This window comes from Periplaneta americana, chromosome 16, assembly GCF_040183065.1.
Source record: "Periplaneta americana isolate PAMFEO1 chromosome 16, P.americana_PAMFEO1_priV1, whole genome shotgun sequence".
NCBI lineage: Eukaryota > Metazoa > Arthropoda > Insecta > Blattodea > Blattidae > Periplaneta > Periplaneta americana.
Genome location: NC_091132.1, coordinates 186,858,204 through 186,876,662, shown reverse-complemented (window position 1 = coordinate 186,876,662; position 18,459 = coordinate 186,858,204). Strand labels below are relative to the sequence as shown.

At 39.6% G+C, this 18,459-nt stretch overlaps 1 protein-coding gene across 4 annotated transcripts in view; it reads left to right on the top strand.

Annotated features, from left to right (window-relative positions):
- The window catches only part of LOC138692244 (protein PALS1-like), a 304,119-nt gene that overhangs the window by 201,364 nt on the left and 84,296 nt on the right, over window positions 1-18,459 (top strand). For all 4 annotated transcript variants that reach the window (XM_069815383.1, XM_069815382.1, XM_069815384.1 and 1 more), the window contains one exon: window positions 1,282-1,604. In XM_069815383.1, the coding sequence (XP_069671484.1) occupies window positions 1,282-1,604 (323 nt within the window). The remainder of the gene's footprint in view (window positions 1-1,281; window positions 1,605-18,459) is intronic.

Genomic DNA, 18,459 nt, shown 5'->3' with positions numbered 1-18,459 from the left:
TTATGCATTTACGTGACGTAATAGATGTACCAGAAGAAACTACTCGATCCGCTGTACGTTTGGGAACACAAATGCGCTGCCTGTTTATAAAGCAGCAGAGCTGTATAATAAAATTTACTAACATCAGGGTTATTTCCATGAGTGCATTTTAACTAATAATAATAATAATAATAATAATAATAATAATAATAATAATTTAAGCAGTTTCATAGTATAATAACGTGATACCGGTATTACAATGTAATTATGCAGCTGTATACTTTCCTTTTACTCTCGCCGCGACCGCGACAATGCGACTTCCTGACTTCTACAGGGTGTTCAAGAACAAACTTCAGAAAGATTTACCAACAAATGTTTTAAAAACAAATTTCGCTTTAAAGTGAAAAAAAAAGAGAAAGAGAAAATGAAAATGCCGTGCTTTGGAAATTGTCGCTTTAGGTAATTGCCTAGGCCTAAATCTGGCACTGGACAACCTGTCATGTAGAATATTAGTGTACGTATTTTATGAGTTGTGTAAAATGTTTATGAACAGAATTTTGTCAACTAATAAAATTATTTTGAGACTAATAATATTAGTTAATATTACTAGTATGGAAATGTAACTCAAGAGTTGTGGTTACTATTGATAGCGATAAATAATTAACACATCTAATTTGGTTTTCAACAATGCTTTCTTGTTTATACAAGCAGTTAAATTTAAGCAGTTTCATAGCATAATAATGTGATACCGGTATTACAATGTAATTATGCAGCTGTATACTTTCCTTTTACTCTCGCCGCGACCGCGACAATGCGACTTCCTGACTTCTACAGAGTGTTCAAGAACAAACTTCAGAAAAGATTTACCAACAATGTCTTAAAAACAAATTTCCCTCTAAAATGAAAATTAAAAAGAGCGAGAGAGAAAATGCCGTCCTTTGGAAATTGTCGCTCTAGGTAATTGCCTAGGCCTAAATCCGGCACTGGACAACCTCATGTCATATAGAATGCGCGCACTAATCAATTAATATTATTAATGTACGTATTTTATGAGTTGTGTAAAATGTTTATGAAAGAGAATTTAGTCAAATAATAAAATTATTTTTATTGATTTAATAGAAGTTAATTTTATTAGTTAATAATATTAGTTAATATTATTAGTGTGTTTATGAAACTAAACTAATAAAATTATTTTTATTATCTAATAATATTAGTAAATTTTATTAGTTAATATTATTAGTGTGTTCATGAAACACCCCAGAAACGCCCCCCGCACGCCTGACCAAACCCTTCTTGTCGCAGCTGAACCAGCAGACGCCTGCCGCCGAGCACCAACAGGAGCTGAACGGCTTCATCGAGAGCAGCCCCATCTACGTGACGTCCATCCCGCCGGAAGCCAAGCAGGACTCCACGCCCCCTCCGCGCCCGCGCAAGAGCAACGGGCATGCCAGCAGCACGGACGAGCCCGATTCTGCCGCGGAGATCGAGCTGAAGCAAGACCTGAGTGAAGTGAATGCGAGTGCGCGAGTGCCCTTCGCTAACGGCAGGACCGAAGTGCTAATCGCGGACACCAAGCTGCGAACCACGGCAGTAGTGGAACAGAACTGTAAGGACAGCCTGGGCAGGTAAGGCTGTGCAGAGTGCGCGAGAGTTGCCATGGCCGCGGAGGGAAAAAAACAAAGCAGTGCTGTGTGACGAGTTGCCACGGAAACAAGGAAACAAAAGACGCTGTGTAATACTTTTCCAAAAAAAAATAAAGTGGGATACAAAACGTGCTACGCGTATAAAAAAACGAAAGCTGAAAACGCGCTGTCATGGGAATACTGAAACAAAATGTGTCGCGTGAAGAATTAGTACATGGATAAAAACAAAAGATGGCGTCATATTTCAAAATATAGTACATAGGGATATAACACTGCCATCAGAAACGTATATATACAAACAATTGAAACTAGTATCTTACGTAACTGGCCGTGTGTATAAATTAGTAGGCCTTGTAAAAATAAAAGAGTAACTACTGATGTTATCTGGAATTCTGATTGATGACATTCACCTTGAAAATAATGAATTATATTACAGAAGTAAACATTTCATTCATTGAGCTGTATTACCTACGCAGGAAATTCTACGACCGTCTAGTTTAGTGTCTGGACTTCAGAAGGTAGCTTGTTCGAATGCCTAGTGAATTGATTACATTTGTGGATGTCTTAATTAATTCTAAAATGTTTTGCGTAATCTTAATATGGTTTAAAAGTTTTTGTTAGTGCCTTCGTAAGAAAAGGTAAGCTATTAAAAATCGAAATATACAGTTGAAACTATTCACACAAGATATAATTATTTTGAAATTACCTAACCTGAAATTGATAAATTATTGTCAAAGCATAATGTATAATGATAAGTTGGCAGCAAATCAAGGCCAATTCAATACACATGGCCAATTACGTAAGATACAAGGTAAAGTGTTATTGTGTATACATACGTTTTTTTTATAGCCTAGCAGTGTTAATTCGTTATGTGCCATATTTTAAAAACTACACGGTATATCGTAGGGAAAGAAACAACGTGCTTTGTGGAGATACGAGAAAAAAAATATTACGTTGCCGAAAATGAATTGTGGAAATACAAAACAACACGTTATTTGAAGAATTGGCAAAGAGATAGAAGAAAACAAGGCGTCATGTAATGCGTTTTAAACTGTGGAAATCAAAGTACTGGACTATCTTCTGTATGTTTCATAGGGAAATTGTCGTGAGAAGAAATGTTAATGGCCTAAAAATATATCGAAATGCACTAAGAAGTATTAAATTTTCTAACGAGTCCAGAAGAATTTAATAGAATTCTAAAATGTAACGTAATTGCTTTATCGACAATTTACATTATTGTTTCTTCTTCAGTTTGCAATACCTTTCTCTAAAATGAACAGGGTAAAAAATATTGTAGAAACATTGATTTCTCGTGTTAATTCCCATATCTGATGCTTTGATTTTCACAGTGAACATATACTGTGTGGATTTCAGAATATAGTATATAGTGATTTAACATTACCATTAGAAACGTACCTAAAAACAATTGAAACTCATCTTACGTAATTAGCCATGTATTTTAAATTAGTAGGCCTTGTAGAAAGAAAGATTACTTATTGTTATTGCCAATTAGAATTCTGCTTGATGATATTAGCCTTCAAATCATGAATTATTATTAAATTACAGCGTAAAAGTTTTCCTTCATTGAACTGTAGGCTATTACGCAGGAAATTCTACGACTGTCTAGTTACTAGGTCACTGTCTGGCTGCAAAAGATAGCCTGTCCGAACACGTAGTGAATTCTATTTTTAAATTTGGTAACTTAATTTTAAAATATTTTGTATGGTCTTTAATGGTTTGGCTTAAAAATGTTTTTATTGTTGCCTTCATGGATAAAAGTAATTTAAATAAAAAAATAAATTTGAAATTATTGACGCCAAGTTAATAATTATTTTTAATTCCTAATCTGAATGTGATAAAATGTTGTCGAAGTATTATATATTATTAAGTGTAAGTTGGCAACAAGTCAAGGCCTAGTAATTTAATACACATGACCAATTATGTAAGATACGAGTTTTAGTTGTTTATACTGTATTGGCAGTGTTAGATCCATAATTTACTATATTTTGAAATCTACATGGTATATACACTGTGTCCTAAAAGTCATGGTGGGGTTTCTGAGGATTATATTTTTGAATGAATAGCGGTAGAAATGTAATATTGGTACCAGATGAAAACAAAAACTCTCTAAGTTTTTTTGTCTGTAAGTTTGAGACACTGAAGGGAACAAAATCATCTGGACGAAGTGCATGTAACAATTGAAGTTTATAAGGTTTGCTGTATGAACTGTTGCTTTCAGAAATCATAATTGTTGGGCACATTTACGAACTGATACCTTTGGACGGCTTCTATCGTTTCATCATTTTTGTCGCTGGTTCTTCCAGTACGCCTTTTCTCCAATAGGCTTCCTGCCTCTTTTAACTATCTGTCCCAATAACGAATGTTATTCTTTTGTGGTGGTTGTTCGTTAAATATTTTACGAAATGGACGTCGTACACGAGTCACAGATTGAAATTTTTCCAGCCACGAAACACATTGCATTTTTCTTTGGACATCCATCTTGTATAATTAATTGTAACAATGAAAATTTTTGTATTTGTTCGATTGTTGCCGTCTTTTGTTTCCTTCAGTGCCTCAAACTTTGAGGCGAAAAATTTAGAGAGTTTTATTTTCATATGACACCAATATAGGGTTGCCAACCCTGCCTATTTCCCAGGATCTCCCGTATTTACCCCTAATTTTTAATAGTCTACCGGCTCCCGTATTATTCTTCTCTTGGAGCATTTTTCTCCCCTATTTTTGCATAATGTAAAATTTTTATTATAAACATTTGATTTTGCCGTCAATGATGATAATTATATTATGCATTTTATTGTTCAAAAAATGCATTAAAATGTAGAAATGGGTTTTAGTGCTCACCCGTCTAAAATAAAACCGTACTAATGTTATAAATTTGAAAGAAAAAAAAAAGCCTAGTTTTGTTCTAAGCATACCAAGTAGTAATGCTCATACAAAGGGGGCGTTTCATCTCATGAGCAATAATTGGACAGGTGTTCGAAACATGAGCACGACACATTTAATCAAATCAGAGCTGCAAACTGCATTTGACTTCAACTATTACGCGAGAAAAAATCTGTCTCAAAATACTTTTAATTTAAGCCTATCTGCCGAAGTGTAGAATAAAGTTGTTTTTTAGTAACTGAACCGAATAATTTGTTAATTTTCTATGTGAAATTTTGTCGATTCCTTAGTCTCCCGTATGTTCTTAAAAAAAAGTTGGCAACCCTTCACCAATATTACATTTCTACCTCTATTCATTCTCGAGTTGGGCAACACGATTCTTTTTCAGAAGTCGATTCCAACCTTACGAATCGATTCTAACTATTCGTTCACAATTCTTCTCAGTCTGTGATTCCAACTATATTCTTTTGAATCGTCAACGAACGACTCACAGGACACTTTCCTTTGCAAATCACGGGTAGAACAAAAACGTTCTACATCTCTCTCATAGATGGCATAAGAGGCGAGACATTGGTTTGTCTCTTTCTCATTGGCTGGAACCAGTCATCATGACCTCCATTAGTCTGCAAAATGATCCAAGATAGTGTTTCTTAGTTATAATTTGTCAACTGAACTTTACATTAGATCTCTATTAACTATGCAAATTTCAGGTTCGTGTTCATTATTTTTCACACTTAACAAATGCAGTATTTTGATTTCACTCTCGCTCGGGAGCATTCGACACGGTTCGGAAATGTCCGCTGACAGGTTACATCAAACAAGTAAATAGAATCGTGGGTTATGATACCATGCCGATTCGTTACGATTCTTTTGAACGACGATTCGTTGATACCACGAATCGATTCTTACGATTCTTTATTATTAGTCTTTCGAATGAACGATTCGTTCACGAATCGACCCAACTCTTAATTCATTCAACAGGTACAGGGACATCACTTTATTTTTACTAACATTTTTAACATTAACCTGGCTATACTCGGAAACTCTGTTACCCCCTTCTATTACAGGAGTTTGGAGTTGCTAGTGCAATATGTAAACAAATCATTTTACTAGCTATAGGAGGAGAGAAAAATAGTGTATCCATTTATGTTACAGGGAAATATAGTATTACGATTTTCAGTTTGGTCATTACTTTACAGTATTTTATCAAAAAACAGTAGAATAGTAACAATTTTTTTCACAAACTCAATTCTTCAGGCGGTTGTATTCATTATGTAATGTCTACTTTATTCAGCATATTGCTAACCTAATTTATTCCTGAGAATTTTGTGAGCACTTCCGTAAGAAACCCCAATTTCTACAGCTAACTTCTTGACCGACTTATTAGGACCTCGCTGCGTCCTTTCTCTAGCATCTTCTACAGCATCTTCTGTCACCTTTGTTGGCCATCTTACACTTTTCTTCCTTTCTGTACACTTTGGTGCTCTAAATTTATCTACCAGATTAATGACATTTCTACGAAAATATTCCGTAATGATATAATCAGGAAATTGTGAAAAAAAAAAAAAAAAAACCTGTTGGTCACATTCGGTTATATTGTAATTCCAGTTTCCATCATCGTCCATCATACCTACAAACAGTAAAACAAAACTCTTGTTTAAATAATGCTGTTAAGTACCGTACCATATTATAGGGTGCCGTACTTTCGGTAACTCTAATCTTCACTTGTGCTCAGTCCACACAGATAAAATGAACTTCAATAATATAAGCTTTTTCTTCTACAGAAAATGCAACATATTTCTGAAACACACTGTACTCTGTACTGTTTACTTCACTGCTAGCAATAGCGGCCGTAAGTTTGTGTGACTGACGTTAGCAAGGACATTAGTTAAAGGGGTGGGAGTCAAGTACATTTAGAAACGCAGGTACAATAAAAATTGAAGTAAAAATAAAATGATGTCCCTGTATAATCCTCTCAAACCCCGCCATGACTTTTGGGACACAATATTATAAAGAACGTGTTACCATGTCATAGGGATCCAAAACAAAAGAACGTGCTTTATGAGGAGTTGCCACGGGGATGAAATGACAAATGAAAGCACAGTGTGATGCTAAAATAATATAACAACGCTATCGTAGTAAGTTGGGATACAAAACAAAAGAAGGCGCTGTGCGAAAAGTTGCCGTGTGCGGTAATCTGGCACGTCTCCCGTCTGGTCACGTGCGAGAGCGCGGGCATGCAAGTCACGTGCTCCCGCGGAAGTGCATCGCCAAACCTGGAAGCTCGGCGAGCCCGCGGGGTGAAGTCGGGCCGAGAGGGTTGGCGCGCGCGGAATGCGGCATCAGCTGGCGATTGCAAGGCCGCGCCCCCCACCCCCTAGAAGGTATTGCGACGTTGCCGCCTTATTCCTGTTTTCGAAGCCCAGGAAGTGCGAGTGACCTTGGACCGTGATAATTTTGCGTACTCCCCAACGTGTGTTTTTTTGGATATCCAGTCGTCTTGGCGGGTTGTTTTGTGACGTCAGTAATCGAATTGGCTATTTTATCATTTTTATACATTTCCAAAATTGGACGGAAGTACGTGTTTAAAGCTCGAAAATGGCCTGTTTTGATTGTCACCAATCGCAGTGGCGTAGCCAAGAATTTAAGATGGGGGAGGACAAGTTTTGGGAGCATCACTTGGCAGATTTACATGTAACTTAGGCCCGTAACACGCAGAGTTTTCGCCAGCGAGAAATGTGTTGCGAGAAAATTAAAAAATTGATAACATGGATTCAAATGTACTTCCACACACTGGAAGAGATTCTCGCTCGAGGCAAAAACCTCGCGCGAGTTTCTCGCTGGAATCGGTAGCTCAGCGAATTTTCTTGACACATTTATCAAAGATGTTTGACATTTATACTCTTTATGACGATTGAATATAGGAAAAGATACCACAGGTGGCGATGAATTGTATTGTTTTTATTTGGAAATGAGGAAAGATGGCTGATAATTGCAGTCAGAAACTTATCGAACTTGTACGATGTCGCCCGTAGGCCTATTTATATGATACACGGGATGAAAACTATAAAAACACGGAACTTAAAGAAGAAACCTGGAGACAAATATCAGATTATCTAAAAATAAATAGAGCTGTATTTTATTTTAATGAGATTTAATAGTATTAATTAAACATTTGAAATAATGTATCTATATGCCTTAACAGTTTACATAATTTTAATCAGAGCATAGCAAAGAATCCTCTATCATATCATGAATGGCAAAAAATTGTGGTCCATTCAACCTGAAATAATGCCTAAACGTATCATCATTCAAATCGAAACCAGTGTCCAAAACTCGCCCTTATTTTCGTAAGATACAATGTGATTTTCAGATATTTCTGGCTTTAATTTCAGGCCTACTTTTTCTTTTCATTAACAAAATATGTTCATGTAACTCCATTTCCTCATCACCTAAATACTCAGATTCAACATAGCGTTCGTACGTAATTTGTAAAGTACGACAATATACTTACAGGTTATATATTTAAGTACGGCAATATACGTAAATACATAACCTATAATGTTTCCCCCAACGAGTGATTACTATAATCAGAAAAATGCTTTCTGCATGAAGGCAGTGCATAGATGATCATAGCGAGGTGTGATCTGTGATAGCGAGAACTCGCCAAGTGTGTGGAGGAAGGCTCTTCGCCTCTTTCTCGCAACACATTTCTCGCTAGCGAAAACTCTTCAAGTGTGTTACGGGCCTTACATGCAACATATTTAAAACAGAATAATAGGTTTGTTTCAGCGCGGTTAAGGATCGATTCTTAGCTTCCTACTCATGTGCAGTATTTCAGTGTGTTTTCAACAATACTTGAACTGATTTTGAACTCCCAGTTTCCTATTCCAACGTGCTTTGTAACTCATTCGGTACGAGTGAAATTGGTTCTGGATTAAGAGCAGGAACTGGGGATTCTGAACTGTTGACGCATGCGCAGATGGCTTTATTTGAAGTTACGGTTAAAATGCTTCTAGACTGTGGAGTAACGGTCAGCGCGCCTGGCCGCGAAACCAGGTGGCCCGGGTTCGAATCCCGGTCGGGGCAAGTTACCTGGTTGAGGTTTTTTCCGGGGGTTTCCCCTCAACCCAATACGAGCAAATGCTGGGTAACTTTCGGTGCTGGACCCCGGAATCATTTCACCGGCATTATCACCTTCATTTCATTCAGACGCTGAATAACCTAGATGTTGATACAGCGTCGTAAAAAACCCAATAAAATAAATAGACTGGGCAGGTTAAAATTAAAAAATAATCTGTCATGAGTGATTTGGAAGGTGATAGTGATATATATGTGACGAAATTAAGTGCTGGTTTGCAGATCCGGAGGTCCCGGGTTCGATTCCTGGTATCGGCTCTCGGTGAATTTTTCTTGAAGAAGAGGAATTACCTGAGTGTCTAGAGTCTGGAAATTTGTATGAATGTGAGAGTGCCGGGTTAATATTAATTAACCAATCATCACAATATAAAAATACATCAGGACTGTCGCTGGGCAGTAACCTGAACACACGTTTCAGCGTCACATTGTTGACAAGTAACTCAATCTGTTAGCACAACCATAAAGCATCTAATAGATGCTATAGAGTTACCAACAACGGAAAAAAAAATAGAGAAAGAAACGTTTCAACAACGTAAAATCCGGAATTAGTTCTGAGAACGTATTAAACTGGCGCATGCGTCTAAATATATTCGGTATTAATTCGTAACGCGTTCTGAATTGCTGGCTGGAACAAACCTAACAATTGAAGCGTCGGCTGGAACAACGTTGTAACTTACAACATTTTCATTCGGCGTGTTTCCGTGTAATAATGTTGTATGTCATGTTACCTTGCTATACTCCTTGGCTTGCAACTGTCCATCAATGCAATACGTGAAATTTCTCCACTCAAAAGTTTGCTACCCTCATAAGAACAACGTTGTACGCGTACACATTTTTGCAGCTCCTGTAAATTTTACCAAATGTAACTTATAACGTTGTTCCAGCCGACGCTTCAATTATTGTTTAATACTATGATATTTAAAATCAATTTAGACTTCCTGAAAGTTAATAAAGCAAAATCTATCCTCTGTCGTTGCGGAGTGAAGAAATAGATGCCGACCCTAAATAAAGCTAATTGTGTTGAGAACGATAGCTCCATAATTTTTTTTTTAAATCGTCGTCAGTTTAAAACAACTTTTGACCACCTCTGTGGTCTAAGGATCAGCATGCGGTCCCGTACGCAGAGGGCCCGGGTTCGATTCCCGGTCGGGTTGAATTTCCTGGTTGAGGTTTTTCAGGGTTTTTCTCAAATGCCAGGAAATTCGGGCCACAACATCCCTGAATATCACCGGCCTCATTCATCATCGCAATCATATTTATAACAAATCAGTAATACATATACAGTCACCATCTAGTTCACAACAATAGAACCAGTCTCAACGATAGTACACAGGCCTTCGGATTTTTAACCAAAGATCAACTCGCGATATGACCAAAGATATTAAAGCGAGTATAAATAACAGCGAGGGGGGGGGGGACAACTTTGTAAGCAGAAATATGAAGCATATATTATTCTAACTATTGGTCTTTGTCGTTAGAAACAATCAATGGTTTAAATTTAATATAATTTTTCTTGAAAAAAAAAGAGGGTGGGGGGCTTCGGCCCGATGAGCCACTGATTATTCTGATTATTCGTGCATTACTGTACTGATATCGTATCAATTTAGAGCACGACTATTCATCAGGGAGATGTGAACATTGCAATATCAGTTACACGCAAGAAACAATGTAATTTCATTGAATGAGAAAGTGACTGTTTTCAACTGTTTCGTAACGGATTTAACCCCCAACTGACTACTAGATTGTAGTGTGTTTGTAATACAAGAACTTAGGTCGATATTCATAGTCGAGTTAAGTCATCCTTGTATCGAAATCGAACTTTAATCGTGGCTTTATTACAGATTTCGACCCAAGCAAGTCGAACTTACTGATGATCTCGCAATATTTACTTTACAAAGTCTAACATCATGAAATTGAACTTTTTCTCAATCACATTTATGTGATGAAATAAGTTAAACTTTATGAAATCAAGGACACCTCTGACGAGTTTTAACATAAAAATGAATAACGATTTTGAAGAACTGTCTGAGGAAGTTATTGAAATGCAGGGAATTGCTTCAAAACATTACCTTCGAAATTTCATGGATCTCTTTCAATTTTATAATCGTGAATTCAAAAGTAGCTTTTATTTTCTCAAAATGGCGGTTTTGGAATCCATACTTTCCAGTCGCCTTGGGTGGCGCTGTCTGTATAGCGCTGGCCTCCTGTGCACGAGGTTGCGGGTTTGATCCTGACCCATGTCGATGGCATTTAAGCACAATTCCAGCGACGCTGATATAACTTCTGCAGTTGCTAGCGTCGTTAAATAAAACATGAATTTAAAATCCATACTTTCGGAAGTGGAACGAAGTCTTGCGGAACAAAACCAGTGAAATTTGTCAGTTTCTCCAGTATTGAATCTTATTTGGTTCAGATTTTATACCTCTGAAAGCTTTCAGGTAAATTTCATGTTATTAAAATATAACAATATCGATAAGATTGCATTTCTTTAATGTGCATTTGATTTGACTACTCCTAATAAGGTTAAATATCCTGATTTAGTCAATTTAAACAAAAATGTTTAGCATTAATAAAATCGATGGAAAACAAAACTTATTTTTCATCTTTGCTTCCATTTCAATAACAACTTAATTATACAGAAGCTAGGATGCACACAGATTTGGAGACAAAAGAAATACGACTGACCGATTCATATTATCGTGACATTGGCCATGCAATTTCTCATACTGTGAAACTCGCGCTTTATTGTATATGTTACCGTTAAAACCCGAAATCAGTTAAAACCAGTTTTTACTAGTAAAAACTAGTTTTAAAAACGTAAATAATAGAAAGAGAGTCTTCGTAAAATCTAGAATCAATGACAGATTAGGTTTGATAAAAGCCTAAACGAACCAAAAACTGAACTTACCAAACCTAACCTGTCATTGATTTTAGATTTTACGAGAACTCCCTTTCTATCTACCTACATTTTCTTAAGCTAGTTGTTACTAGTTGAAACTGGTTCTGACGGATTTCGGGTTTTAACGGTAACATATATAAAAATACTAGGGTAATTAATATTTTTTTAAACTTAAAGTACGACTTCATAGCCAATTGCGAATAACATAATTATAACACATTCCTATAAGTACAACTTAATGAAGACATACTCTTTAAACAAATACGTCACTGACTATGGATACCTGCCCTTGAGGGACAATGTTAGCAGGGTCGACTTATTTCAGCTACAGTGGTTATTGAGTTTTCAAAGAATTGTGAATTTTCAGACAGGTAGAGGAAAAGGGGTTGCAGACAGTCGCAAGTTCCATTAACGGAGTCTGTCTAGCAGACGCGTGACGTGTCTGACACTAATGCCGTGCCGTCTCGTACAGCATGTTTGTTACGTTGTGCCCTCTCGCAGGTAGCTCATCACGGCGCGTCCATTTCCTGCGGGCCGTAGCAGCCGTAGTGCGTTAGTTGGGCTCTCGCCACAGTACGCGTGTGCCGTGTTCCTAGTGTGCTGGCTGGCAACTGATCATAGTGCCCGCGTTTTTATCTGGCAGCTCGTCACAACACGCGATGTATTGCTGTGTTCCCTGGATAGATGCAACAGGGTGCGTTGTTTCATTGTGTTTTATAAAAAAAAAACTTGTATTATCTGGCAACTCACCACAGTGTCCGTAGTTTCTTTTTTGTGGGGGAGGAAGGGTTGCATGCCAACTCGGCTCATTTTAAATCCTCCGCAATTTGTGTAATTAGGTTGTGTTGCCCGGCAACTCGCAACAGTTTTGTAGTGTTGTCGGACAAATGGCAACAGTGCTGGTTTGAAGTGTTGACCGGCAACTCGTAACAGTGCTAATTTTGTAGTGTTGTCTGACCACTCGTAACAGTGCTAGATTTGTAGCGTTGTCTGGCAACTCGCAGCAGTGCTAGTTTGTAGTGTTGTCTGGCAACTCGTAACAGTGCTAGTTTTGTAGTGTTGTCTGGCAACTCGCAACAGTGCTAGTTTGTAGTGTTGTCTGGCAACTCACAACAGTGCTAGTTTTGTAGTGTTGTCCGACAACTCGTAACAGTGCTAGTTTGTAGTGTTGTCTCGCAACTCGCAACAGTTCTAGTTTGTAGTGTTGTCTGGCAACTCGTAACAGTGCTGGTTTGCAGTGTTATCTGGCAACTCGTAACAGTGCTAATTTTGTAGTGTTGTCTGACCACTCGTAACAGTGCTAGATTTGTAGCGTTGTCTGGCAACTCGCAGCAGTAGTAGTTTGTAGTGTTGTCTGGCAACTCGTAACAGTGCTGGTTTGCAGTGTTATCTGGCAACTCGTAACAGTGCTAATTTTGTAGTGTTGTCTGACCACTCGTAACAGTGCTAGATTTGTAGCGTTGTCTGGCAACTCGCAGCAGTAGTAGTTTGTAGTGTTGTCTGGCAACTCGTAACAGTGCTAGTTTTGTAGTGTTGTCTGGCAACTCGCAACAGTGCTAGTTTGTAGTGTTGTCTGGCAACTCACAACAGTGCTAGTTTTGTAGTGTTGTCCGACAACTCGTAACAGTGCTAGTTTGTAGTGTTGTCCGGAAACTAGTACCAGTGCTAGTTTTGTAGTGTTGTCTCGCAACTCACAACAGTGCTAGTTTTGTAGTGTTGTCCGACAACTCGTAACAGTGCTAGTTTGTAGTGTTGTCCGGAAACTAGTACCAGTGCTAGTTTTGTAGTGTTGTCTCGCAACTCACAACAGTGATAGTTTTGTAGTGTTGTCCGATAACTCGCGTAGTGTTGTCTGGCAACTCGCAACAGTTCTAGTTTTGTAGTGTTGTCTGGTAACTCGCAACAGTGCTAGTTTTGTAGTGTTGTCTGGTAACTCGCAACAGTGCTAGTTTTGTAGTGTCGTCTGACAACTCGCAACAGTGCTAGTTTTGTAATGTTGTCTGGCAACTCGCAACAGTTCTAGTTTGTAGTGTTGTCTGGCAACTCGTAACAGTGCTGGTTTGCAGTGTTATCTGGCAACTCGTAACAGTGCTAATTTTGTAGTGTTGTCTGACCACTCGTAACAGTGCTAGATTTGTAGCGTTGTCTGGTAACTCGCAGCAGTAGTAGTTTGTAGTGTTGTCTGGCAACTCGTAACAGTGCTAGTTTTGTAGTGCTGTCTGGCTCTTCGTAACAGTGCTAGTTTTGCAGTGTTGCCTGGCAACTCGCAACAATGCTAGTTTTGTAGTGTCTGATAACTCGCAACAGTGCTAGTTTCGCAGTGTTGTCTGATAACTCCCAATAATGCTAGTTTTGTAGTGCTGTGGCAAGCCGCAACAGTTCTAGTTTTGTAGTGTTGTCTGGCAACTCGCGTAGTGTTGTCTGGCAACTCGCAACAGTTCTAGTTTTGTAGTGTTGCCTGGTAACTCGCAACAGTGCTAGTTTTGTAGTGTTGTCTGGTAACTCGCAACAGTGCTAGTTTTGTAGTGTCGTCTGACAACTCGCAACAGTGCTAGTTTTGTAATGTTGTCTGGCAACTCGCAACAGTTCTAGTTTGTAGTGTTGTCTGGCAACTCGTAACAGTGCTGGTTTGCAGTGTTATCTGGCAACTCGTAACAGTGCTAATTTTGTAGTGTTGTCTGACCACTCGTAACAGTGCTAGATTTGTAGCGTTGTCTGGTAACTCGCAGCAGTAGTAGTTTGTAGTGTTGTCTGGCAACTCGTTACAGTGCTAGTTTTATAGTGTTGTCTGGCAACTCGCAGAAGTGCTAATTGGTAGTGTTGTCTGTCAACTCGCAGCAGTGCTAGTTTGTAGTGTCGTCTGCCAACTCGCAACAGTGCTAGTTTTGTAGTGTTGTCTGGTAACTCGCAACAGTGCTAGTTTGTAGTGTTGCCTGGCAACTCGTGACAGTGCTAGTTTTGTAGTGTTGTCCGGCAACTCGCAACACTTCTAGTTTTGTAGTGTTACCTGGCAACTCGCAACAGTGCTTGTTTTGTAGTGTTTTCTGGCAACTCGCAACAGTGGTAGTTTGTAGTGTTGTCTGGCAACTCGCATCAGTACTAGTTTTGTAGTGTTGTCTGGCAACTCGCAACAGTGCCAGTTTTGTAGTGTTGTCTGGTAACTCGCAACAGTGCTAGTTTGTAGTGTTGCCTGGCAACTCGTGACAGTGCTAGTTTTGTAGTGTTGTCTGGCAACTCGCAACAGTGCTAGTTTGTAGTGTTGTCTGGCAACTCACAACAGTGCTAGTTTTGTAGTGTTGTCCGACAACTCGTAACAGTGCTAGTTTGTAGTGTTGTCCGGAAACTAGTACCAGTGCTAGTTTTGTAGTGTTGTCTCGCAACTCACAACAGTGCTAGTTTTGTAGTGTTGTCCGACAACTCGTAACAGTGCTAGTTTGTAGTGTTGTCCGGAAACTAGTACCAGTGCTAGTTTTGTAGTGTTGTCTCGCAACTCACAACAGTGATAGTTTTGTAGTGTTGTCCGATAACTCGTAACAGTGCTAGTTTGCAGTGTTATCTGGCAACTCGTAACAGTGCTAATTTTGTAGTGTTGTCTGACCACTCGTAACAGTGCTAGATTTGTAGCGTTGTCTGGCAACTCGCAGCAGTTGTAGTTTGTAGTGTTGTCTGGCAACTCGTAACAGTGCTAGTTTTGTAGTGTTGTCTGGCAACTCGCAGCAGTGCTAGTGTGTAGTGTTGTCTGGCAACTCGCAGCAGTGCTAGTTTGTAGTGTTGTCTGGCAACTCGCAGCAGTGCTAGTTTGTAGTGTTGTCTGGCAACTCGCAACAGTGCTAGTTTTGTAGTGATGTCTGGTAACTCGCAACAGTGCTAGTTTGTAGTGTTGCCTGGAAACTAGTGACAGTGCTAGTTTTGTAGTGTTGTCTGGCAACTCGCAACAGTGCTAGTTTTGTAGTGTTACCTGGCAACTCGCAACAGTGCTAGTTTTGTAGTGTTTTCTGGCAACTCGCAACAGTGGTAGTTTGTAGTGTTGTCTGGCAACTCGCAACTACTAGTTTTGTAGTGTTGTCTGGCAACTCGCAACAGTGCTAGTTTTGTAGTGTTGTCTGGTAACTCGCAACAGTGCTAGTTTGTAGTGTTGCCTGGCAACTCGTGACAGTGCTAGTTTTGTAGTGTTGTCTGGCAACTCACAACAGTTCTAGTTTTGTAGTGTTACCTGGCAACTCGCAACAGTGCTAGTTTTGTAGTGTTTTCTGGCAACTCGCAATAGTGGTAGTTTGTAGTGTTGTCTGGCAACTCGCAACAGTACTAGCTTTGTAGTGTTGTCTGGCAACTCGCAACAGTACTAGTTTTGTAGTGTTGTCTGTCAACTCGCAACAGTGCTAGTTTTGTAGTGTCATCTGGCAACTCGCAACAGTGCTCGTTTTATAGTGTTGTCTGGCAACTCGCAACAGTGCTAGTTTTGTAGTGTTGTCTGGCAACTCGCAACAGTGTTAGTTTTGTAGTGTTATCTGGCAACTCGCAACAGTGCTAGTTTTATAGTGTTGTTTGGCAACTCGTAACAGTGCTACTTTTGTAGTGTTCTCTGGCAACTCGTAACAGTGCTAGTCTGTAGTGTTGTCTGGCAACTCGTAACAGTGCTAGTTTTGTAGTGCTGTCTGGCTCTTCGTAACAGTGCTAGTTTTGCAGTGTTGCCTGGCAACTCGCAACAATGCTAGTTTTGTAGTGTCTGATAACTCGCAACAGTGCTAGTTTCGCAGTGTTGTCTGATAACTCCCAATAATGCTAGTTTTGTAGTGCTGTGGCAAGTCGCAACAGTTCTAGTTTTGTAGTGTTGTCTGGCAACTCGCGTAGTGTTGTCTGGCAACTCGCAACAGTTCTAGTTTTGTAGTGTTGTCTGGTAACTCGCAACAGTGCTAGTTTTGTAGTGTTGTCTGGTAACTCGCAACAGTGCTAGTTTTGTAGTGTCGTCTGACAACTCGCAACAGTGCTAGTTTTGTAATGTTGTCTGGCAACTCGCAACAGTTCTAGTTTGTAGTGTTGTCTGGCAACTCGTAACAGTGCTGGTTTGCAGTGTTATCTGGCAACTCGTAACAGTGCTAATTTTGTAGTGTTGTCTGACCACTCGTAACAGTGCTAGATTTGTAGCGTTGTCTGGTAACTCGCAGCAGTAGTAGTTTGTAGTGTTGTCTGGCAACTCGTAACAGTGCTAGTTTTGTAGTGCTGTCTGGCTCTTCGTAACAGTGCTAGTTTTGCAGTGTTGCCTGGCAACTCGCAACAATGCTAGTTTTGTAGTGTCTGATAACTCGCAACAGTGCTAGTTTCGCAGTGTTGTCTGATAACTCCCAATAATGCTAGTTTTGTAGTGCTGTGGCAAGCCGCAACAGTTCTAGTTTTGTAGTGTTGTCTGGCAACTCGCGTAGTGTTGTCTGGCAACTCGCAACAGTTCTAGTTTTGTAGTGTTGCCTGGTAACTCGCAACAGTGCTAGTTTTGTAGTGTTGTCTGGTAACTCGCAACAGTGCTAGTTTTGTAGTGTCGTCTGACAACTCGCAACAGTGCTAGTTTTGTAATGTTGTCTGGCAACTCGCAACAGTTCTAGTTTGTAGTGTTGTCTGGCAACTCGTAACAGTGCTGGTTTGCAGTGTTATCTGGCAACTCGTAACAGTGCTAATTTTGTAGTGTTGTCTGACCACTCGTAACAGTGCTAGATTTGTAGCGTTGTCTGGTAACTCGCAGCAGTAGTAGTTTGTAGTGTTGTCTGGCAACTCGTTACAGTGCTAGTTTTATAGTGTTGTCTGGCAACTCGCAGAAGTGCTAATTGGTAGTGTTGTCTGTCAACTCGCAGCAGTGCTAGTTTGTAGTGTCGTCTGCCAACTCGCAACAGTGCTAGTTTTGTAGTGTTGTCTGGTAACTCGCAACAGTGCTAGTTTGTAGTGTTACCTGGCAACTCGTGACAGTGCTAGTTTTGTAGTGTTGTCCGGCAACTCGCAACACTTCTAGTTTTGTAGTGTTACCTGGCAACTCGCAACAGTGCTAGTTTTGTAGTGTTTTCTGGCAACTCGCAACAGTGGTAGTTTGTAGTGTTGTCTGGCAACTCGCATCAGTACTAGTTTTGTAGTGTTGTCTGGCAACTCGCAACAGTGCCAGTTTTGTAGTGTTGTCTGGCAACTCGCAACAGTGCTAGTTTGTAGTGTTGCCTGGCAACTCGTGACAGTGCTAGTTTTGTAGTGTTGTCTGGCAACTCGCAACAGTGCTAGTTTGTAGTGTTGTCTGGCAACTCACAACAGTGCTAGTTTTGTAGTGTTGTCCGACAACTCGTAACAGTGCTAGTTTGTAGTGTTGTCCGGAAACTAGTACCAGTGCTAGTTTTGTAGTGTTGTCTCGCAACTCACAACAGTGCTAGTTTTGTAGTGTTGTCCGACAACTCGTAACAGTGCTAGTTTGTAGTGTTGTCCGGAAACTAGTACCAGTGCTAGTTTTGTAGTGTTGTCTCGCAACTCACAACAGTGATAGTTTTGTAGTGTTGTCCGATAACTCGTAACAGTGCTAGTTTGCAGTGTTATCTGGCAACTCGCAACAGTGCTAGTTTTGTAGTGTTGCTTGGCAACTCGTAACAGTGCTACTTTTGTAGTGTTGTCTGGCAACTCGTAACAGTGCTAGTCTGTAGTGTTGTCTGGCAACTCGTAACAGTGCTAGTTTTGTAGTTTTGTCTGGCTACTCGTAACAGTGCTAGTTTTGCAGTGTTGCCTGGCAACTCGCAACAATGCTAGTTTTGTAGTGTTGTCTGATAACTCGCAACAGTGCTAGTTTCGCAGTGTTGTCTGATAACTCCCAATAATGCTAGTTTCGTACTGTTGTCTGGCAAGTCGCAACAGTTCTAGTTTTGTAGTGTTGTCTGG